The sequence below is a fragment of the Pristiophorus japonicus genome, chromosome 8 (assembly GCF_044704955.1).
Source record: "Pristiophorus japonicus isolate sPriJap1 chromosome 8, sPriJap1.hap1, whole genome shotgun sequence".
NCBI lineage: Eukaryota > Metazoa > Chordata > Chondrichthyes > Pristiophoridae > Pristiophorus > Pristiophorus japonicus.
This window is the reverse complement of record NC_091984.1, coordinates 99,912,889-99,937,001: the sequence shown is the minus strand read 5'-3', so window position 1 is coordinate 99,937,001 and position 24,113 is coordinate 99,912,889. Positions and strand designations below refer to the sequence as shown.

The 24,113-nt window shown below is 46.0% G+C and overlaps 1 protein-coding gene across 1 annotated transcript in view; it reads right to left on the bottom strand.

Annotated features, from left to right (window-relative positions):
• Positions 1-24,113, bottom strand: part of LOC139268658 (protein Niban 1-like) — a 196,451-nt gene that overhangs the window by 64,813 nt on the left and 107,525 nt on the right. The window contains exon 6 of the mRNA XM_070887176.1: positions 1,955-2,070. Coding sequence (XP_070743277.1) covers positions 1,955-2,070 — 116 coding nt within the window. The remainder of the gene's footprint in view (positions 1-1,954; positions 2,071-24,113) is intronic.

Below are 24,113 nucleotides of genomic sequence, written 5' to 3'. Positions count from 1 at the left end.
TCTCTCCATACCCCTTGATCCCCTTAACCATAAGAGCCATATCTAACTTCCTCTTGAATATATCCAGTGAACTGTCATCAACAACTCTCTGTGGCAGGGAATTCCACAGGTTAACAACTCTCTGAGTGAAGAAGTTTCTCCTCATCTCACTCCTAAATGGCCTACCCCTTATCCTAAGACTATGTCCCCTGGTTCTGGACTTACCCAACATCGGGAACATTCTTCCCGCATCTAACCTGTCCAGTCCTGTCAGAATTTTATATGTTTCTATGATCTGTTTGCTTCTGCCCCCTTTTTATTTCCCTCTGCCTCCCTGCATAGATTCCCATCCCCCTGCCTTTTTAGTTTAAACCCTCCCCAACAGCACTCACAAACACTCCGCCTAGGACAGCCTGTGTTGCAGACTACCTCTCAAGGCTCCATCCAATCTCATTTTGTGACCATCTAGCAGGAGTAATGTCTCTGAATCTAGGACATCGGTTCCAGTCCTGCCATCCCAGACTGATTCCTGGGATGGCAGGACTGACCTATGAAGAAAGACTGGATCGTCTAAACTTATAGTCACCGGAATTTAGAAGAATGAGAGGGGATCTCATAGAAACATATAAAATTCTGACGGGATTGGACAGGTTAGATTCAGGAAGAATGTTCCCGATGTTGGGGAAGTCCAGAAGCAGGGGTCACAGTCTAAGGATAAGGGGTTCGCCATTTAGGACTGAGATGAGGAGAAACTTCTTCACTCAGAGAATTGTGAACCTGTGGAATTCGCTACCACAGAAAGTTGTTGAGGCCAGTTCATTAGGTATATTCAAAAGGGAGTTAGCTGTGGCCCTTCCAGCTAAAGGGATCAAGGGGTATGGAGAGAAAACAGGAATGGGGTATTGAAGTTGCATGATCAGCCATGATCTTATTGAATGGTGGTGTTGTATATCTGTAAAGCATGCACTCCCATGTTCCGCCACCAGAGAACTCATCCCCTGAAGTCCCAAGAGATCCCAGCATCCCTTGGGAGCACTGTATATAAGCCTGCCCCTTGGGCCTGTTCCTCACTCTGGAGTGTCTTATTAAAGGCTGAGGTCACTGTTACTTTAACCTCCCTGTGTGCAGTCTCATCTGTGTTCGAAACACAATAGGTGGTACAGGCTCGAAGGGCTGAATGGCCTACTCCTGCACCTACTTTCTATGGTTCTATGTTTTGAAGACCAACAGTAATGGAAGGATAGAGACAGAGAGAATGGCAGAGAGACAGATAAGGTGAAGCCCTAAGCTCAGGAATTCCCTCCCTAAACCAACTCTCTAGCTCTCTCTCCTCCTTTAAGATGCTCCTTAAAACCTACCTCTTTGACCAAGCCTTTGGTCACCTGTCTTAATAGCTCCTTCTTTGGCTCGGTGTCAATTTTTTTGTCTGATTATGCTCCCGGGATGTTTTACTATATTTCAGGCGCCATAGAAATACAAATTGTTGTTGTTCCCGCTAAAAGTCAATTGATAAGTTGTAGTGGTTTTAAAACTGGGACATTGCAGGTTCATGTAACTGAACAGGCAGAGTATATACATCCTTAATTAATTGTAATTAGACAGCTGCAGAATACTTGCCATTTTTTTTACATGGGAGTTCATTGCAGAAGTAATACTTGTGGATTAATTAGGTCTACCAGTCTCAACCAGGTGGAGCTATTTGTACTTTGTATCTCTTTACCATTTCGCAAAGCATTCTAATCATTTCTTCCTTTCAGAACTTTTCCTGGTGTGTTTTCATTCTTGCAGGCATACAAACTTAGCAGGAAACAATCCAGGAAGTATCAGAAAAATATATAGTCTAGACAAAAAAAATGATTAGTCCAGGGGGAGAAAGGCTGAACATGATCTGGGAACATGGGCGGAAGCAGAGAAGTTGCAAGGCATGGTGGTAATGAGATCTGACTGAAGTGATAATTATTCATTACAATCTTACCAGTGCTTCATTGCCATGATTCATTTCCCAGGATCCGTAGTGGCCTTTTTCCTGCCTGAAGAATTGAATGGCTTCTGAGAATGCTTGGACTTCAAACGAACTCTGCTTTGCAAATTCTGAATAAAAATAAAGGCATGTTATGCAAACTGCATTATCAACAGCATTTCATAAATAATTCAATTTTTAGAGAAAGCTCCGTTGGCAGTGGGTCAGTGTACTTGACAAGCTAAGAAGAGGAGGTTTTTGTTCATTCACAGGATGTAGGCGTCACTGGCAAGGGCAGCATTTATTGCTCATTCCTAATTGCCCTTGAGAAGGTGGTGGTGAGCTGCCTTCTTGCACCGCGGCAGTCCTTGTAGTGAAGGTACTCCCACATTGCTGTTAAGGAACTAGTTCCAGGATTTTGACCCAGCGACGATGAAGGAATGGCAATATATTTCCAAGTCAGGATGGTGTGTAGCTTGGAGGGGAACGTGCAGGTGATGGTGTTCCCATGTGCCTGCTGCCCTTGTCCTCTAGGTGGTAGAAGTTGCGGATTTGGGAGGTGCTGCCAAAGAAGCCTTGGCGAGTTGCTGAAGCGCATCTTATAGATGGTACACACTGCAACCATGATGGTGGAGGGAGTGAATGTTGAAGGCAGTGGATGGGGTGCCAATCAAGAGGGCTGGTTTGGCCTGGATAGTGTTGAGCTTCTTGAGTGTGGTTGGAGTGCTTACCAATAGGCTCTCCCCTTGATTTGTGGCAAGAGTCTAGTCTAAGGGAAGTGGGGAACATTCGGGACAGAAGGCAAGAAGAGACTAAATGCTTCTCCATATGGAGGAAGGGGAGAGCGGGGAGATGGAATTGCCAGGCAACTCACCCCAATGGCTCAATTATAGCTTCTGGTTGCAGAGTGGTATTGGGAGCGGCATGAGATCATTTAACTGTCCAGCCATTCAGCAGTGGGCATGACATATTCTGGGACAGATGTACAGCAAAGAGAGGCTACAAAAAAAATGAGGGAGAAATGTACATTTTTTTTAAACAATCCCAAAAATAGTTGAAGAAATTAAAATGAGGCCAAAATGTTCTGGATGGTCAATACAATACATTGCATGTATCCACTGAGCAACACTGGGAATGAATAATATACATAGATTAAAATATAGTTTTAAATTATAGATAAGATAGCTGATGCACATTTACCTCATTTCAGTTTGTTATCATGCCTTCTCTAAATGACAGGTCAGCATGACTACATTTCCCAGTTAAAAAAGTAGTAGGAGATGTTGAATGAAATGCTCTGCTGAAAACATGCAGGCTCTGAGCATGCTGAAAGTAATTTAAAAAATACAACCACTCTGAATAATACTAGAGACCACATCTGTTATTCAATTCCAGGACATTTTATGAGGTTAACATGGATCCAAGGTAAATTGCTCTCCGCAGACTGCTAGCTATTTTACTAGGTTCATAAACAGAAGCAAGTTATGTCATGATTACATTTTCAGTTGTTTCTGTTACTCAGTAGGCATTTTTACTATTCTATATCCGGAGACGCCAAAATGACTCCTGTGGCACCACTTTCCCACGGTTATAATGGTCCTTTGCCTCTGTTCCTCTGGAGGCTGATTCAGAAAATGGAGAAATGCACAGAAAACCTACTCTCCACTTTCAGAATAGGTCTCCAATGGGCCGTAGGAGATTGTAAGCAAAGCATAAAGACAATTCTTAGCCACAGGCCGAGGAACAGACACTAACCATCTCTGTGCCTGTTTGCGTCACAACAAAATGTTATCTCACAATGCAAACGGTTGAGCCAACTCAGTACAGCCAGTGGGACCATTTGTTTAGCTGGCAGAAGGCAAGACCCATGACCACACGTCCCAAAGCGCTTTACAGCCAATTAAGTACTTTTTGAAGTGTAGTCACTGTTGCAATGTAGGAAACGCGGCAGACAATTTGTGCACAGCAATGTCCTGCAAACAGCAATGTGATAATGACCAGATAATCTGTTTTAGTGATGTTGATTGAGGGATAAATATTGGCTAGCACACCGGCGATAACTCCCCTGCTCTTCTTTGAAATAGTGCCATGGGATCTTTTACTTCCACCCGAGAGAGCAGACGAGGCCTCGGTTTAACGTCTCATCTGAAAGACGGTAACTCCGACAGTGCAACACTCCCTCAGTACTGCACTGGAGTGTCAGCCTAGATTTTTGTGCTCAGGTCTCTGGAGTAGGACTATGAACCTACAACCTTCTGACAGAGGCGAGAGTGCTACCCACTGAGCCTTGGCTGACACACATTATGAGCTTCCAGTTTTTAACATTCAGACGGTTCCGCATAGAAAAGGCAGTGATTTGTTTCCCAATTAGAATTAGTAACTCCTTGCTCGTGCTATTCTGTTGTAGATTCACAGCAAGTGCAAAATGGCAGTACATCTACAAATGGTGCAATTGAATTAGAATTACATAGATTGTTACAGGCCATCGACCCAACTGGTGCATATGCTCCAGACGAACTGCCTCCCTCTACTCTTCATCTAACCATATCAGCATAACTGCATAACATCATTTCAGTGCATCTTTTTTCAGAAACAATTCATGCATTAAACAACATCAAATTACAGCCATAACATCCGTGTTCAGTTAACCAGAAATGTAAATAAGATGTTCTCTAATAGGCAGTTTTTAAACACCTTGGAGCTGTGTTAAAAGTAGAGTTAGCATCTGCAATTTCTGACTTGCAAGCTGAAACTTCCCACGTAAAAAGAATTTCTCATTTTATTTTGTTCTGAGAGTATGAATTCATTTTTAAGTTATTTCCCCTCCCGTTTTCCATGGTCTCCTGAGGCCATGAAGAATTTATTGCAATGGGGAGGGTGGAAGAATGTTCTGCTCTCCTCTCCATTCACTAATGACACTCTGACTTGTCCACTGGGAGATGGCAAGAGATGCCCAGGATGACGCTCCCTCAGATTCTCTGGCCGTCCTCCTTCCTCTCACCCCCCACCCCCACACACAGTAAGGAAGCAATGCTTCCTTACCAACCACAGTCACAGTCTGCCATCATGCCACCTAGTTTGTTGGCATGTTCAACATGGTGGCCAAACCAAAGTACTCTTCAGTCGTTACGATAACATCATTTCAATAATATTTTCTTCCCATGGCAGATTCAATAAGAGGCATTACCTGTGAGACAGCTCAAAAACAGTGTATTTGTGAAGATTGCAGTGGACTTGATTCGGCTGCTATCTTAATTAATGTGGTCCCAAAATTGTCACAATGGTGATAAGTTCGGCTATTCTATGCAATTTTGCTTCTGCCCAAATCTTACGTTCTCAAAGCTGAAATCAAACGCATAATGTGAACAAACTCAAATTTGTACCACTGCTAGTTTTTCTACAGAATTTCATCATTGCCCTATAGAATCTATTAGCTCTATTAGAATACACAACAAAAATGAAGAATCCAGGTGCCTAAGCATCCAATATGGCGTGCGGGTCATATGTTGACATTATGTACCAGAGATGTACAACCCGCCATATTGGTAAAGGCAGAAAAAGAGCTGCCCAGTGCCTGCGCCTGAAACTGGCATTAGGTTCTTTACATGTGTAGAGAGGGGGCCAAACACCTGTTGAGGATCCCTTTACAAAATTGGGCTGCCCAAGAAAATGCAGTCTACATGCGGCCTAACCAGCATTCATTATAGGGACCTTAAATGAACTACAGGAGGCTACCAGCAAAAAGGTAAGTTTTAAAAATAAATACACCTGAATATGGATCCAGGAGGAGCAGGAGTTCTTCTTCTGGGTCCACTGCAGTGCAGAAGATTGCTGTCAGCCCCCACTCAGCCCCCTTCTGATTGCTTAACCCTCTGGCTCCTGATGTCCCCCCTATTTCCTTATGGCCCCCATCGATCCCCCCCGCCCCCCAAACCCCCTTCCCAAGACCTACCTAAGGGCTGCTGCCGGCAAACCAGCAGCCAATAATTGAAATCTTCTGTGCTGGCAAGCCACCTGAGGATGCCTAGCAGGCATCTACACCTCGCCGGTCTCATCTAAATGAGGTCCAAGGCCCAATATCGGGTGTGCCTTGGGCCTACCCATTCCAGTGCAGGATTGTTTCTTGCGCCCAGTTTGTGCCGGCCTGCTGGCATGAACTAATTTCTAGGCCACTGTTTTTTTCAACAAGGGTAAGATGCATTGTATCTAATTTGGAGGTGACTCTCCCTGAAAAATATGTCAAATTTTCTTTTTGTTTGGAATGGAACAGCCATGCATCTTCCTTTTCAACATCACATGAAAGTGATGCAAACATTAAAATCTACATCAGTGTTTCCAAACAAAGTAAAAATTGTTTTTCTTTTCATGAAGACAGTGTCCCTTTAAAACGTAATGTTCTTGGTAGAAACCGACAGACTGAAAAACTGAATGATGCAATCGGTTGAATGCAGGCCTGTTTGTGGTGGTTCCAGGATTTGTGTGCAGGCTAAGATAAGGTAAACCTGTGGTTTTACTTCAAAGCAAGCTAATGTGGCACAATCATCCACGTTCACAGTAAAGTAACAGACTGTCAGACCAAAAGCAGAGCAACAAAATGTGTCTAAGTGCAACTAGTCTGGAGCTCTTCTGGATTTTAAAGGAATACACTGACTACCAATTAGAGTTAGGTTAAACAATACGGCTTTGAATTAAATCAATTTTCTTGTGTTTATGAAATCGGATTTCGGATTCAGAGTTTTTCACTGCCCATTTGCAGTACACTCTACCTTTACTCTCCGGTCGAAAGCCAGAGATTCATGTCAGAAGTTAGTAAGTGTTTTGTAATAATGATACAGCTGTTGGTCAAATGGGAATCAAGGTAACAAGGCTTGTGGTAGTGGGGTATTGTTTAGTCTCCAACACATAGGATTTCAAAATGGTGACATTTTTTGCTTTAACTTGATAGAGCGATTTTGATTATGCTATAGATCATGAGCAAGCACCCCGGCCAATGAAACTCCAGCAAACAGAAGTCAATGAGACTAAAATTGCAGCCAGAAGAATCAGAAGAGAATCTAAGGGAAGGAAACAAAAAGGGAACTGGGACTAGAGTTTTGCAACATGCCTGTAGAACGGAGTTTAACTCAATTACACACAAGTGTCGACTAAATTTAAATAAATTAACTATGTCAAATTCAGGAATATCTAATTAGACATGAACAAACTCAATTTAGATTTAGAAATTGCTTCTGAGGTCATTCCCCATGCATTGCTTACACTGGTACTTTGGAAGTCACAGAAGATGCTAAGTGACAAGAACTCCTCTGATCATTACATGGAACAAAATAGTAACTTGTGACTATAAAGAAGGTATTTATGATTTTTTTTAAATGGAAAACAGAGAAAACCTTCTTCCTGTGTCTGCCCAAACCAATTCTCTGACTGCCAGTGTTAAATTGCTGGCAGTGTTGCTGTGACTAATTGTAGGACATCAACCAATGTTAGGGCAGTGATAGTAAGTCTTTGTGATTCAAAGGATATGGGGGTCAGAAGATCAGTTCAGGGTTGAATGGGATGCTGAGGTTGCGACCCGTTCAGTTCAGCCTGAGACAGAGGCTGTGGAGGGGGATGGAATTGCTGACAAGGCAAGAGATCTTGTGGTGGGAGCCAAAGACGATAGCTTCAGTCTTCCCAACGTTTAACTGGAGGAAATTGTGGCTCATCCAAGACTGAATGTCGGAGAAGCAGTCGAACAATACAGCAACAGTGAAGGTGTCGAGAGAGGGTGTGGAGACGTAGAGCTGGGTGTACATGTGGGGAAAGTGTCCCCCATGTCTTTGGATGATGTCGCCAAGGGGCAGCATGAAGATGAGAAAGAGGAGTGGGGGGGAAGGGGGCAAGGATAGATCCTTGGAGGATTACAAGGCTCCCAAATAACATTGCATCAAAAGCAGTTTGTGTATTGTGTAAGTCATATATCACGTTATTAGTTTCTGCTTCTGTGTATAATCTTAATGCAAATAAATGTGACTATTTTTAGCCTCATACATTAGGTCGACAATGTGGTATTTACCACCTTTCAGAATAGACATGAGATTATGGCAGGTCTTCCTTATGGTCTCATATCTAATATAGTGTCGTTAAGGAGTAATTATTAGTCTCGTGGCTGATGTTGTACTCATAGCATACATAAGTGTGCAGGTTTCAGTTCACAGGAGACTAGGGGCTCAATTTTCCACAAAGCTTTTTTTTGGCGTACTTGAAGAGTTACACCCGTTTTTTGGGGGCCCAAGTATGGCAAAAAAAGATGTTTTAAGTTTCCCCGTTGGATTTCTTCCCCTCCCCACCCCCACCCTCCACTTCTCGCCCCCACCTGCCACCGCCTCTCTCTTACCTTTCCTGCTGCTGCTATCTGGTCATCTGCTGCACTTACCTGCGCCGATTCCCTTACCCGCACCGATTTATTTAACTCACCAAAAGGTTTTTCTGCAGAGGCCACATCCGCTGGCCTAAGAAGAACTGGAGTAACTCTCAGCTGGCCAAACTTGCCTAAATGGCCAGAATTGGCGCAGGTGGAAGGTTATGCCCCCGTTGGCTGAAAAAAAAACGTAACTAAAAAAATCATAACTGAGTTACACTGGTGCAAATTGATTGGGGGAAATGTGTTTTTTTTAAACAGGCCTAAAAAAAGCAGCCTGCTCCAAAAACACACAAATCACTGGGGAAAATTGAGCCCTACGTCTCTCTGAGGGAACTGCCTCTTCAGTGAAGTTAAAAGTGTTGGGAGGAAGTCTGAACTGTAACACAGTTTTGAATTACATTCAGCAAGATCTCAACTTGAGCTGGGCAGCAGGCCAACAATGCCAGGGTATAGCAGAAGCACATGAATTTATATAGCTCCTTTCACAACCTCAGGATGTCTCAGAGTACTTCACCGTCAATTAAGTACTTTTGAAGTCTAATCACTGTTGTATTGTAGGAAACGCAGCAGTCAATTTGTGCACAGCAAGCTTCCACAAGCATCAATGAGATAAATGGCCAGATAATCTGTTTTAGTAATGTTGGTTGAGTGATAAATGCTTGCCAAGACACCGGGGAGAACTTCTCTGTTGCCTTTTAAATAGTGCCATGGGATCTTTTACATCCATCAGAGAGAGCAGATGGGCCTTCAGTTTAACAACTCGGCTAAAAGGCGGCACCTCTGAAGGTTCAGCACTCCCTTAGTACTGCACTGTAAAAGGAAGGAAACTGGAAGAGGGAAAGTGTTATATTTTCTATGTTTCTATGGGGTACTGAGGGAATCATCAGCCATGATCTCATTGAATGGTGGTGCAGGCTCGAAGGGCCGAATGGCCTACTCCTGCACCTATATTCTATGTTTCTATATGTAAACCTGTAAATACCTTGTGTAATCACCAGAGGGCTGATCCCCTGGAGTCCCAATGGATCCCACAATCCCTTGGGAGCACCTGTACTTAAGGAGGCCTCACAGGCTGGAGAGGCACTCTGGAGACCTGTAATAAAAGACCAAGGTCACACTTTACTTTGAGCTCACAGTATCCGGTCAGACTCTTTATTCATACATAACAACTGGCGACGAGATACAGATGACGAACCCAACGATGCAGAGAACACTGGGCATTCTGGAGAAATTTTCGGAGGGTGATGATTGGGAAACCTTCGTGGAGCGACTCGACCAATACTTCGAGGCCAATGAGCTGGAAGGAGAAGCGAACGCTGCCAAACGATGAGCGATTCTCCTCACCGTTTGCGGGGCACCAACGTATGCCCTCGTGAAAAATCTGCTCGCTCCAGCGAAACCCACAGAGAAATTGTACGATGATTTGTACACACTGGTTCGGGAGCATCTGAACCCGAAAGAAAGCATTCTGATGGCGAGGTACCGGTTTTATAACCACAATAGGTCTGAAGGCCAGGAAGTGGTGAGCTATGTCGCCAAGCAGGACATTGCAAATTTGAAGGACATTTGGAGCACATGCTCAGGGACTTCTTTGTACTTGACATTGGCCATGAAGTGATACTTTGCAAACTTTTGACTGTAGAGACTCCAACTTTGAGTTAAGCCATAGTGATAGCCCAGGCGCTCATTGCCACCAGTGACAATACCAAGCAAATCTCTCAGCACACGAGTGCTGCTACTAGTACTGTGAACAAAGTAATGTTGTTTTCGAATCGCAACATATAGGACAGGCCTTACATGCCTGCAGTTGCACATCCGCAGATGTCTGAGTCCACCATCAAGGATGATGAATGCTGGGCCACTAACACCTTGTTGGCGCTGCGGGGTGATCATCGTTTCCATTCATGCCGTTTCAAAGGATACGTTTGCAAGGGCTGTGGAACAATGGGACATCTCCAATGTATGTGCAGGTGAGCTGCAAACCCTGCTAATCCTGCAAACCACCATGTTGCAGAGGAGGACAGATCCACGGCGGATCACGACGAACCAGAGCCTCAGACCGAGGAGGCAGAGGTATATGGGGTGCACACATTTACCACAAAGTGTTCCCCGATAATGCTGAATGTTGAATTAAATGGACTCCCAGTGTCAATGGAGCTGGACACGGGTGCGAGCCAGTCCATTATGAGCAAAAAGACTTTGATAAATTGTGGTGCAGCAAGGCCTCAAGGCCAGTCCTGACTCCCATTTGCACTAAATTGAGAACTTACACAAAGGAACTGATTCCCGTAATCGGCAGTGCTACCATAAAGGTCTCCTACGATGGAGCGGTGCACAAGCTACCACTCTAAATGGTACCGGGCGATGGTCCCACGCTGCTTGGCAGGAGCTGGCTGAGGAAGATACGCTGGAACTGGGACGACATCCGAGTGCTCTTGTCCGTCGACGACACTTTGTGTGCCCAGGTCTTAAACAAGTTCCCCTCGCTGTTCGAACCAGGCATCGGGAAGTTCCAAGGAACAAAAGTGCAGATCCACCTAATTCTGGGGGCATGAACCATCCATCACAAGGCGAGAGCAGTACCGTATATGATGAGAGTGTGGAGATCGAGCTGGACCAGCTGCAACGAGAGGGCATCATTTCACCGATCGAATTCAACGAGTGGGCCAGTCCGATTGTTCCAGTCCTCAAGGGAGGCGGCACCGTCAGAATCTGTGGTGATTACAAAGTAACTATCAATCATTTCTCCCTGCAGGATCAATACCCACTACCAAAGGCAGACGGCCTCTATGCGACGCTGGCGGGAGGAAAGACGTTCACGAAGCTGGACTTGACCTCGGCTTAACATGACGCAGGAGCTGGAGGAATCATCGAAGGGCCTCACCTGCATCAACACACACAAAGGTCTCTTCATTTATAACAGATGCCCATTTGGGATTCGATCAGCCGCGGCGATATTCCAGAGAAACATGGAAAGCTTACTGAAGTCGGTCCCGCGCACCGTGGTATTCCAGGATGACATCTTGGTTACAGGTCGGGACACAAATCGAGCATTTGCAGAACCTGGAGGAGGTTCTTAGTCGGCTCAACCGCGTGGGGCTCAGGTTAAAACACTCGAAGTGCATTTTCCTGGCGCCTGAAGTGGAGTTCCTGAGGAGAAGAATCGTGGCGGACGGCATCAGGCCCATCGATTCGAAGACGGAGGCAATCGAGAACGCACCGAGGCCACAGAACGTGACGGAGCTGCGGTCGTTTCTAGGACTCCTGAACTACTTTGATAACTTCTTACCGGGTCTCAGCACACTGTTAGAACCACTGCACGCCTTACTGCATAAAGGAGACAAATGGGTATGGGGCAAAAGCCAAGAAAATGCCTTTGTAAAAGCAAGAAAACTGTTATGCTCAAACAAATTGCTTGTGTTGGATGATCCATGTAAGCGTTTGGTATTAGCATGCGATGCGTCGTCATACAGTGTCGGGTTTGTATTGCAACAAGCTAATGAATCTGGGAAATTGCAACCAATTGCTTATGCATCCAGAAGTCTGTCTAAGGCTGAGAGGGCCTACAGGATGATTGAAAAAGAAGCGTTAGCGTGTGTTGATGGTGTAAAGAAAATGCATCAATATCTGTTTGGGCTCAAATTTGAATTGGAAACTGACCATAAGCCACTGATATTCCTCTTTTCTGAAAGTAAGGGGATAAATACGAATGCATCGGTCCGCATCCAGAGATGGCCGCTCACGTTGTCCGCATACAATTATGCCATCTGCCACAGGCCAGGCACAGAAAACTGTGCCGATGCTTTCAGTAGGCTGCCATTGCCCACCATGGGGGTGGAAATGGTGCAGCCCACAGATTTAGTCATGGTAATGGAAGCATTCGAGAGTGAGCAATCACTCGTTACCGCACAACAGATTAGAACCTGGACAAGCCAGGACCCATTACTGTCCTTAGTAAAAAAACTGTGTGCTTCACGGGAGCTGGTCCAGTGTCCCATGAGAAATGCAGGAAGAGATAAAGCCATACCAGCGGCACAAAGATGAAATGTCTATACAGGCAGACTGCCTTCTGTTGGGTAATCGGGTAGTGGTGCCAAAAAGGGCAGGGACACTTTCATTAGTGATCTCCACAGTACTCACCCAGGCATTGTAATGATGAAAGCGATAACCAGATCCCACGTGTGATGGTCCGGAATCGATGCGGACTTAGAGTCCTGTGTCCACAAATGTAAAACATGCTCACAGTTAAGCAATGCACCCAGGGAGGCGCCACTAAGTTTATCGTCTTGGCCCTCCAAACTATGGTCTAGGATCCGTGTCGACTATGCAGGCCCGTTCTTGGGTAAAATGTTCCTTATGGTTGTAGATGCATACTCCAAATGGATTGAATGTGAGATAATGTTGGCAAGCACGTCCGCTGCCACCACTGAAGAAAGCCTGTGGGCCATGTTTGCTACGGACGGCCTGTCTGATGTCCTTGTGAGTGACAACGGACCGTGTTTCACCAGTGCCGAGTTCAAAGAGTTCATGACCCGCAATGGGATCAAACATTTCACATCTGCCCTGTTCAAACCAGCATCCAATGGTCAGGCAGAGAGAGCAGTTCAAACAATCAAGCAGAGCTTGAAGAGGGTAACTGAAGGCTCACTGCAGACTCACCTATCCCTTGTCCTGCTTAGTTACCGCACGAGACCCCACTCGCTCACTGGGATTCCACCCGCTGAACTGCTCATGAAAAGGGCACTAATGACAAGGCTCTCGTTAGTCCACCCTGATCTACACGAACAGGTAGATAGCAGGCGGCTTCAACAAAGTACATATCATGATAGTGCAAATGTGTCACGCGAAATTGAAATTAATGACCCTGTATTTGTGTTGAACTATCGACAAGGTCCCAAGTGGCTTCCCGGCACTGTTGTGGTCAAAGAGGGGAGCAGGGTGTTTCGGGTCAAACTTTCAAATGGACTCATCTACAGGAAACACTTGGACCAAACCAAACTCAGATTCACGGACTATCCAGAGCAACCCACATTAGACCCTACCTTTTTTGACCCTCCAACACACACATCAGTGGCAACCGACACAGCGGTTGACCACGAAGCAGAACCCATCACCTGCAGCAGCCTAGCAGGACTCACCACACCAGGTGGCCCAGCAAGGCCAGCTGCACAGCAGCCTAGCGAGGATTCAACAAATGACTCTCCAAAACCAGCATTTGCACCGAGACGATCAACCAGGGAAAGAAAGGCCCCAGATCGACTTCACCTTGTAAATAGTTACACTATTGACTTTGGGAGGGGGGGGCGTGCGGGGGGTGGCGAGTGTTGTTATATATGTAAACCTGTAAATACCTTGTGTAACCACCAGAGGGCTCATCCCCTGGAGTCGCAATGGATCCCACAATCCCTTGGGGGCACCTGTACTTAAGAAGGCCTCACAGGCTGGAGAGGCACTCTGGAGATCTGTAATAAAAGACTAAGGTCACACTTTACTTTGAGCTCCTAGTATCTGGTCAGACTCTTTATTCATACATAACAGAAAGAGACATAAAAGAAATGAGAAATTACATAAAAGCACTTTTTCGGAATGGATAAGACCATTAGGCACATTAAACACGTCCCGCTTGCATAGTTTATCCCTTCTATTTTTTGCTGCCGCACAGTTTGCCAGTACCATGCTTTCTTAGGTTTGAGCAGCTTCAGATTGGCTCCAAAGGTCTAGTCCAAAGCTATGCACTCCATCAAGATGAATAGAGGCACAATCATCATAGGCAGTCCCTCAAAATCGAGGAAGACATGCTTCCACTTCAAAAGTGAGTCCTCAGGTGACTGAACAGTCCAATACGGGAATTACAGTCTCTGTCACAGGTTGAAGGAAAGGGTGGGTGGGAAGTTTGGTTTGCTGAACGCTTCTTCCGCTGCCTGCGCCTGGTTTCTGCATGCTCTCGGCGATGAGACTCGAGATGCTCAGTGCCCTCTCGGATGCTCTTTCTCCACTTAGGGCGGGCTTTGGCCAGGGACTTCCAGGTGTCAGTGGGAATGTTGCACTTTATCAAGGAAGCTTTGAGGGTGTCCTTGAAACGTTTCCTCTGCCCACCTGGGGCTCACTTGCCATATAGGAGTTCCGAGTAGAGCGCTTGCTTTGGGAGTCTTGTGTCAGGCATGCGAACAATGTGACCCGCCCAACGGAGCTGGTCGAGTGTGGTCAGTGCTTCGATGCTGGGGATGTTGGCATGATCAAGAACACTAACGTTGGTGCGTCTAACCTCCCAGGGGATTTTCAGGATCTTGCGGAGACATCGTTGGTGGTATTTCTCCAGCGATTTGAGATGTCTACTGTATATGGTCCACATCTCTGAGCCATACAGGAGGGCGGGTACATGGGTAGCCCCCTCCCCCTTGGTAATGTCACCTGAGCAGTTTGTAGGGGAGGGGAGCGGAAACAGCAGGTTTTCAGTGGGGTAGGAAATTTGATAACATCTGAACAGCAGTGTAAATCTTCTTCAATAGGTTTCATTCACATATACATTGAGGAAGTACTTTTGAACAAAAAGTTATTTTCTTGGACTTTCCTCACCTACGAGCTCTTTCTCATGGCCAGTCGAAGACCAGCAACAACAGACTTGATATTAGGTTCACCCTCTCAGCCAGTGGGCGTGTGCAAGACCAAGGAACACAGCAGAGAAATTGAAAAGAAAATGGTTTTAAATGTCATTTTTCAAGATTAGATTTGAAAGAAAGACTGGCATTTATATAGCGCATTTCACGACCACCAGACATTGTAATGTCGGAGACACAGCTGCCAATTTGTGCACAGCAAGCTCCCACAAACAGCAATGTGATAATGGCCAGATAATCTGTTTTAGTGATGTTGATTTGCATGAAATACATCTCTTGCTGCATCTTTCTTTGGTTTGCATTGTAAAGCTGTTTACCACGAACTGACATTCTGCGAGGAAATGATGTCAGACAGGATGCATGCTCAGTCTGTCAAACTGGTGTGTGTTAAGCATGAGTAATAGATTATAAATAGCAGCTTAAGTAAGTCTCATTTTGCCTAACAACATGTGACTTATTTAATATCTCACACAAAAGCTGTTCAATGCTTTTTCTTCCTCGTGTTTTGCTGTTTGAGAACTTAATTTCATCAGCAGCATATACCAAGTAAGTTCCTTTTCCTATTCCCCTTCCCTCCCCCACCACAGGGTTCCTTTCAAACTTCTCCAACACCACATATCATGTCCCAGCCAGGAGGTGACCTGAGCCTGAAGTGAACGTCTCCTAGCCCTCCTGTCTTAAATCAACTCTCCGTCAGCGCTACACGGAGCATCCGGGTAGCACTGGCATTGTCGGTAGGGCACTGGAAGCAGGTGGATAACCTGGGATGACCCTCCCTCAGACTTCCCCTCCCTTCCCTTTCTATGGTTGAGTGCCTAACCTCCACTCAGTACCTCCACATAATGGCATAGACAAAGGGGGCGAAATTGTCCCGCGCCCCGTTTGAAGGCGCCAATCTTCTGGGGCCGGGACATTTATCGCCTAGCCTGGAGCTTCCATCCCCGTTGTGGAATTCAACCCTTCTGCCCCTCAAGGGAGGGGGGACGTGGTCGGAGGTGCTCTGCATCCGTGGCGGGGCGCTCCTGGGGCGGTGGGATGGTGCTGAGTCAAGCACCACGCTGCAGAGCCCAGCACCCCACCAGCAACGTCAGCGCTACCGAGATGCTCCGCATAGTGCTGAAGAACGCCACCCTCCTTCAATTAAAGGGGAGGGCCACTGCGCGGTCTGCAGTCCCTTTGGTGGCTGCCACTGGGTCCACCAGGGACGCCCTCGACCGCGCCAACAGCCTGGCACCCATAACAGAGTGCTGGGCTGCAGAGTGCCCGGTCGAGGCGAGGGCCACCATTGTCAGGCCGACAGAACAATATGGCGGCCCGCGGCACAAACGGTCTCCCAATTAAGGGGCGCCCCAGCGGCGGATGACCGCCGGTTTCACGAGACGCGAAGCTGGTGGTGACATCGGTCAGTGTCAATCTTGGCGCCCGCGCGGCTAATTTCCCCCGCGGGGCGCAAAGAGGTCAGCGTGGGGCGGTGAGGGGTCGGAGCGCATGGCAATTACATCATCGGCGTGCGTGCATTAGCCCAGCGTGCAAATCACGAGGCGCAGCACTAATGACACACGTCCCCCAAACCTCCTGGGCAATTTCCCCAGAGGCGCTACTGACCTCTTTCCCCGGGCGATAACCTCGTTGCGCCCCATTAGTGCCCCCCGGAGGTGCTAATGGGGCTATAAAAATGGGCAATTTCGCCCCCAAAGAGTCCAAACTTGATGTATAGGAAATTGTGATCACAAAGCCACAACCTGGCACATTACATTGCCTCCACAGATCCAATTTCGTCTTCTGAATTCCCTTATGCCACAGGTTTTCAAAGTAGATCCCTGGACCCTAGGGTGTCTCCAAGAGGATTGATTTAAAGGGCACTCAAGAGCATCATACTTCTGACTATCTATCATGTGATTTCTGTCTTTCTTCATTTATTAGCACGTTATTTTCCATATACATTTAACAAAAATTAAGGCAATGATAGTTTAATATTTAAAAAAAATTAAGGCAATGATAGTAGTGTTGTCCTTTGGCCAGCTGGCGCCTTCTTTTGGAAGTTCGAACAGGTGCTCCCCAAGTCGAGGATTCTCCAGAACTGCATCAATATTTGTAGGGAATCCCAAGAGTATGCCTGTGTTTGCAGTGAGGTCCACAGGAGAGTCTCCATACTTTCAGGTGTTCACAGGAATGCATAATATTTGCAAAGGGTGCCCCAACAGAAAAGTTTAAAAAACACTGCCTCTTTTATGCCGGTCAGTATACTGCTTGCACGATTTGTGCTCCAGTGCAAGCAGGCAGTGTCCATTAATACTGCTCACTTATAGGACTCAATTTTGGCCAGGAGTTGCTCTGTTTTTTTTTGGAGTAACTTGGTTTTTCTGGCGTAACTTAAAAATCCCCATTTTCCCCAATCAATTTGCACCAGTGTAACTGAGTTCGATTATTTTAGGTTCATTTTTTTTTCTCAAAAGGGGGCGTTACCAGCCACCTACACCAGTTCTGCCCATTTAGGCAACTTTGGCCAGTTAGTAGTTACTCCATTTATACTTAGGCCAGCGTATGTGGCCATTTCAGAAAACCCTTGCGAAGAGATAAAGAAATCGGTGCAGGTAGGTACATCGGAGGCCATTCGACCTAGGATAGGGGCGGGAAGGGAAGCGGAGAGGACCTGCACCTAAGCCACCAAGCCTTACAAATCACCAAATCTTGCAAACAAAAATTTCTAAGAATTCAATAAGAAATAAAAAAATGAAGTAAGTCCAACCTTCATCTTCAAACTCAGCCCGGGAAGGCAGCCGGCCAGCCAGTGCGGGAGGCCATTCGGCCTGGGCTAGGGGCGGGACAATGTACCGGGAGGCCACTCGCCCAGGGCTAGGGGCGGGCAGGAGAACTGATAGAAATCATCGGCAGGAGCACCATCAGTTCTCTGGCCCGCCCCTAGCCCAGGCCGAGTGGCCTCCCGGTGCAATCGATCTCTTAGAAATCAAACCGGGAGGCCACTCGGCCTGGGCTAGGGACAGGAGCGATTCAACTGGCCGGCATCGAGGCCCACAGAACGGCTGCAGCAAGCAAATTAACGGAGAGGCTGCAGCAAGCAAACGGAGAGGCTGGGGGCGAGGAGCTACTGCGCATGCGCGGACATCACCAGCGGACTCCACTGCGCATGTGCAGATGTCCCAGCACAGTTTTCGGCGCAGAACGCTGGCTCCATCCCCGACTCGACTGGCCACGCTGCACGACTACAGGGAAGAGGCCGGACAGCGGCCAAAGTGACAACAAAATTTTTCGCCGCACCTCGGAACGGAGAAAAGTGGCGCAACTCTGGTAAGTGCATCGAAAAATGGGCTGGGCCAAAATTGAGGCCATAGAAGGTGGTGATAGACCTCAATATGTGTATGTTTAAACACCAGCACAGACTCTGACTCAATGCCGTTCAGTATTATTGACATATGTTTTACTGAGTGAAGACACCGATCAGCTCTATTCAGTCACTGGAAAATAATAGAAGGTCCTGGAACGAAAGGGAGGGCATTATGCTGGCTGCGGCTAATACCAAAAGAAAACGATGTAAGACCAACTGGAAGAGGTGATAGCCCCAGATTTCCTTGGAACCAGTGCCATTCCTCAGGCAATATCTCAGTGATGTTCCCAGGTCAGGCTTGAAAATAGGTTGTGAATTGGTAACGCTGGGTCCCTGGCCTGAAGAGCTGGCCGCAAGAGTTTCCTGTGCGGCAAGGGGTGGACAGAAGTTCTGACAAAAGCCTAAAAAAGGTGTGGTGCCATCTGCCGGATTTGTCACCACGCTTGCCCCCTGTGCTGGAAAAATACTGACATTCAGCTCACTGGAGTGAGTTAATTGGGGCCCCCTGCGGCGATCCAGATTGAGGCAATGTGCCTGGATTGCAACAAAAGATAAAAAGGCCGGCACTTTCTTATCAAGTGAGCCGATTTGAAAATTGATGGCATTATTAGGCTAGTCCCCCTGGTTTTGCCCAAATACTTCTTTCGAGATCTGCTACCAAATGGGTGCTGTAGATATACCCGTATTGTTGCAGGTGCTGGTCTATTTTAGGCAAATTGGCCGACCCCTGACACTCTGGTGGGGTGGTGGTGGGGAGTCAGGCTTTCTGCTCATCTGCGGAGTACAATTCCCACTTTGCCACAGAGCTGGATCATGGATATTCACTCCCCATATTTCTACGATCGTAAATATCGACGCTGGGCTAATGCTAGCCAACATCCTACTGCATGCTTGGGGCCGGAATTAAAAAAAATGCAGCATAACATGGGTCCCCAACGTGCAGCGTAACAGGGAATCTCATCCCATTCACTCCTTTATTAATTCTAAAGTAAAAAAGAATTAAGATTTCTTTTGTCATCCTCTGGGGAGGGGAAGCTATGTCTGCCCGGGTTGATATTTGTTTCAGCAGCAAACGATGCTGTTGCAAATCCATATGAAAATGAATCATTCTTTTCAACAAAGATTTTCAAAAGGAGCACTTCAGGAATTTATCAACATTATCATTTATAAAAGCTAAAATCAAGACTATTTGGCAGCCAACATGCACCAGGGTTGAATATTCACCCGAGTTCTTCCAATCTGCTGTGACTTTGGCAGAAGGTTTGCGGAAACCCTACAGAAACAGTGTGAATAGTTTTACACTGCTTTTCCGGAATTTCTGCGAATCTTCCGCTGAAGTTACAGAGAACGATGAGAACCCAAATGGAAATGACGATGGGCTAAACTTTCCTTTCATTTTTGGCGGGTTCTCGGCAATTTTCTCGGCAGTACAGCGAAAGTTTCCCCTATTGTTTTTCAATGTTATCGCCCAAATCTGAAAACGCCCACCGGGACCAAACCGCCGACGTGCACCGCTGAGAAAATCGTCAGGGCGAAAGTTTTGTCTCAACGGAAGCCCGTCCATATCGCCGAGGGAACTGCCCTGAAAAAGCTGCTGAAACAGGGCGGTAGGTGAGTACTTTGCAAAGAAAGGTAAGTTAACGGTTCTTTATTTATTTATTTTAAATTTTCAATGGCGATTTAGGTGTAAAAGTGTCTTGGGAATGTTTTTTAACTTTTTTCTCGTGACATTTTTTAAAAATTTTTTCCCTGTCCCGAGGCCCAACCGCAGCCTTGGACTAAATTTTTTTTTAAACGCCCGTTTTACTTAGTTTCTCCTTAACCGTCGAGAAAACCGCTGAGAATAATGGTGCAAGACCCATTTTCTCGCTGGGGGATTAGTTTTAACTTAAAAGTGGAAATTTTTGCCAGCGTTACTTACCAAACGTTAGCAGTTTTTCTGGGCGGGCAATCGGGCATTAAGGGGCTCTCGGGAAAGTCTAGCCCTAAAACCTAGAGTTTCAGGAGGGTATGTTCATAATGCTTGTTGGCTTGTTTTTGTCAGCGAATATCTTATTACTGATCATCTTGAAAAGAGATAGCACTTTATAAAATATGAGAAGCAGAGATCAGATGGTTTGATCATTACTGCAAAAGTCTCCTGTGGAAACATTGCTGAACTTAGTTGTATTCATGAGCACAGTGCCGGAAATGTTATTTACGCGCCTGGTGAGTTTAGGAAATTGGCTTGGGCAGAAGCCAGTGCCATGAGCCAGTGAGAAACCAACAGATTCAACTACAAATGGTTGGGTTTTAATGACATCTCCTTCCTCACTGGCAGTGCTTTTAATAAACAACAGAGATTGTGCTTACTATGCAGATGCTATTCATGCTGTACTAAGCAGTTTACTAAATACCGTAGCTCATCATTGTAAATTAAAGCTGTTTCATTTGACAATGTTTCGTTTTTATACAAAATATTAAAGTCAGTTTGGATTGGTCACTGTAAACCGAATCAGACCTATCTCAGTGTTTATACAGTACAACACCTGTGCCTTAAAGCAGCACGGGTTGTCTACACTAAAAATTATCAGTAAAGTTGAATTTACATCTTAAAATGCAGTTCCAGCAGGAAAAGGGGAGAACAACATTTCGCACAGTAGCCAACCATCTGTTTAAACTGGAGCATCGTCACCCTGAATGTTTCTTAGGCAAGCTTTCCTCCCCACTGTTCTGTAAACATGCATCATAATGATTGAAATCTTGTTGAAAATATCACGATGTTGCAAAAATGTTATTGTGACAAATATGGTGTTGCTGCCTTTTGCAATGGAAAAAAATGCCGTAAATGAAGCTGGTGACACCTCTTCCCAGCCGAAGGTTGGAAAGTTTTGCATTGTGTATTACTCTCACCATCAGATTTTGCCCGCCGCTCTTTAAAGGGTTGGAATTCTCTACCCCAGAGAGCTCAGTTGTTGAGTATATTCAAGACAGAGGTCGATAATGTTTTGGGAACTAAGGGAATCAAGGGATATGAGGATAGTGTGGGAAGGTGGAGTTGAGGTCGAAGATCAGCCATGATCGTGTTGAATGGCGGAGCAGACTTGAAGGGCCAAATGGCCTCCTCCAGTTCCTATTTCTTATATTCTTATGTTCTAAACTCTGATTTACAATGCCACCAATCACTTAATGTGCAGCTTCAAAAATATATTATTTTTCTTGAGGGATTGCACTGGGAATCTTGTGCTTCTTTGGCATCACTTTTATTCAAAGCGTAGTTATTAGTGTTTTGATTTGTTTTCCGACCTTGGTTACAAGTCGCAATTATCAATAATTTTCTATAATGGCCTCTCTATCTTACATGTTCCAGTCTTCTCGCTCAGTCCTCGATCTTAATTATGGATCATTAATTCACTCACTAACGGGTAATGTGGCAGTGCTGCAGCAAGTACAGTTATGACCCAGGAGGGGAAACATGACAGTTGCAGAATGCAGGTCCTTCTGCTTTGGTACACACTTCCCTGGAGGCCAATACTGCTCACTCGGGCCTGCTGAGGGAGGTCATTATTCATTTAATTTGACAGCAAGGCCAACACTATATTGTTTAAATGATCCCTGTGACATTTTTACAAAGGCAAAGTGCCTTGCAATCAAACAGTTTAATTTTTGTGCAAAAAATATATTGGAATTTTTTTTTAAATTCCATCCCGCCATGGGTTAAAGTTTTGAACCGGGGACAAATACAACTGCGCCGGTGGGAAAACCAACCAGGGAGTAACCTGAAGTAATTAAGGCAGTCCTGAGCTCTTTTCCTACCAAAGATAACCACCTTTATTGGATTCAAATGACACAGCCATCGCGCAGTTATTATGAGCTGGACCCAGATGGATGGATTTGGATGGAGAATGCTGGACACAAGCACAAAGTAGTCATCCAATCTGCTGTTCAATGCTATGCTGCTTACTGTGTTAGCATGAGAGTAAAAAAAAAATACATGCAAATCTTGTTCACATATAGTTGAAAAGCTCAAAGGTATCTGCCCACTCCATGGGCCCAAGTTTCGGCCTCAGTTGCTCCTGATTTTTTGGAGCAACTGGTGTAGAACGGAGTATCTTAGAAATTCTAATTCTCGGTATTTAGTTTGCTCCAGTTCTAGTCAGTTAGAACAGTTTCACTTTGGAACAGAATCTTTTTTTCAAAAGGGGGCGTGTCCGGCCACTTACGCCTGTTTTCAAAGTTTTGGCAGTGAAAACTTACTCCAAACTAACTTAGAATGGAGTAAGTGAAGATTTTTGTACGCTCAAAAAAACCTTGTCTACACTTTAGAAAATCAGGCGTAGGTTACAAATTAGGCGTAGGGAATGGGGGGGGGGGGGGGGAAGGGAAGTCATTAAATTCTACAATCAATCCTTAGTTATACTTATACAAATATACAAATAAATCCAACCTGAATAAAAATTTATAAGCAAAGAAAAGATTAAATAAACCATGTTCCTACCTGTGTGAAACAGCAGCAGCCTTCGAGCTGCTGTGCTTCAGGCAGGCCTTTCATGTTGGAGACAGACTGGTGTGGCATCAGTGTCTCGACGGCAGCCCCAACAGCGGCAGCAAGCAGCCTTCGAGCTGAGCTGCTGTGCTGCAGGCAGGCCGTCATTCTCTTAGTGGCTGGCCGGCAGCCAAAGGATCAACACCGGACGCACGCAGCTTTTCAAGAGGGTTGAGGCCATTCGGCCATGGGATAGGAGCGGCGTCAGTGGCTGGCCGGCAGCCGAAGGATCAACACCAGACGCCGCAGCTTTTCAAGGGGGTTGAGGCCATTTGGCCATGGGATAGGAGTGGCGTCAGTGGCTGGCCGGCAGCCGAAGGATCAACACCGGACGCACGCAGCTTTTCAAGGGGGTTGAGGCCATTTGGCCACGCTTAAGGGGCGGCGTCAGTGGCTCGACGGCAGCTGAGTCCTTTTAAAAATGGCCGAGTGCCAATGTTTGTTTGACACTGCGCATGTGCGCACGCGCAGGGTTGCCAGCACCACGTTGGCTCATTTAAATTGGACCCACCCCCCACTACTTACAGAATCGGCGCAAGTGTTTGGCTCCGCCCCCCCGCTGTGAAGAGCGCGCCGCGCCAAGCTGAGATCGAGCTCCGAGGAGCCGGAGAATATCGAAGTTTTTTTCTAGTGCACTTTTTGGCACGAAGAACAGGCGTCCAGCTCGGAGGTGCACCGTTTTCGGTGCGGGCCGAAACTTGGGGCCAGAATCTGGTACTTTTGCACATGCAAGCACTATACTTAAAAGGCTTCGACATGTCCTGCAGCAAGATTTGGGAAATGCAGGAATTATAATAGCTCCACAATTACCTGCTGGGAAAAATATCTTAGACAGATTATGCACTCCTTCACCTGACAAAGATTAAACCTGACTCTGGATCAATCCTTTCTACAGCAAATTGTCTTTCTGATTGTTAGTCTTCTTCACTCTCATACACTACTTCACTGCTTATTCAGTATTAGTAAAGTTGCTATTGTTGTAAATAATGGGAAGACCTAAGCCATTATTTTCAGTTCTTGCCACAAACTCCGTTCCCTAGCCACCGACTCCATCCTTTTCCATGGCCACTGTTTGAGGCAGAATTAGATGTTCCCAATCTTGACATCCTATTGGATCTTGAGGTAAGCTTCCAGCCCCATATCATCTCCATCACCAAGACCACCTACTCCCACATTTGTAAAATTGCCTGTCTCCCCCCTGCCTCAGCTCATCCGCTGCTGAACCCTCATCCATGCCAATACTCTCCTGGCCAGCCTCCCAGCTTGCACCCTCAGTAAACTTGGGC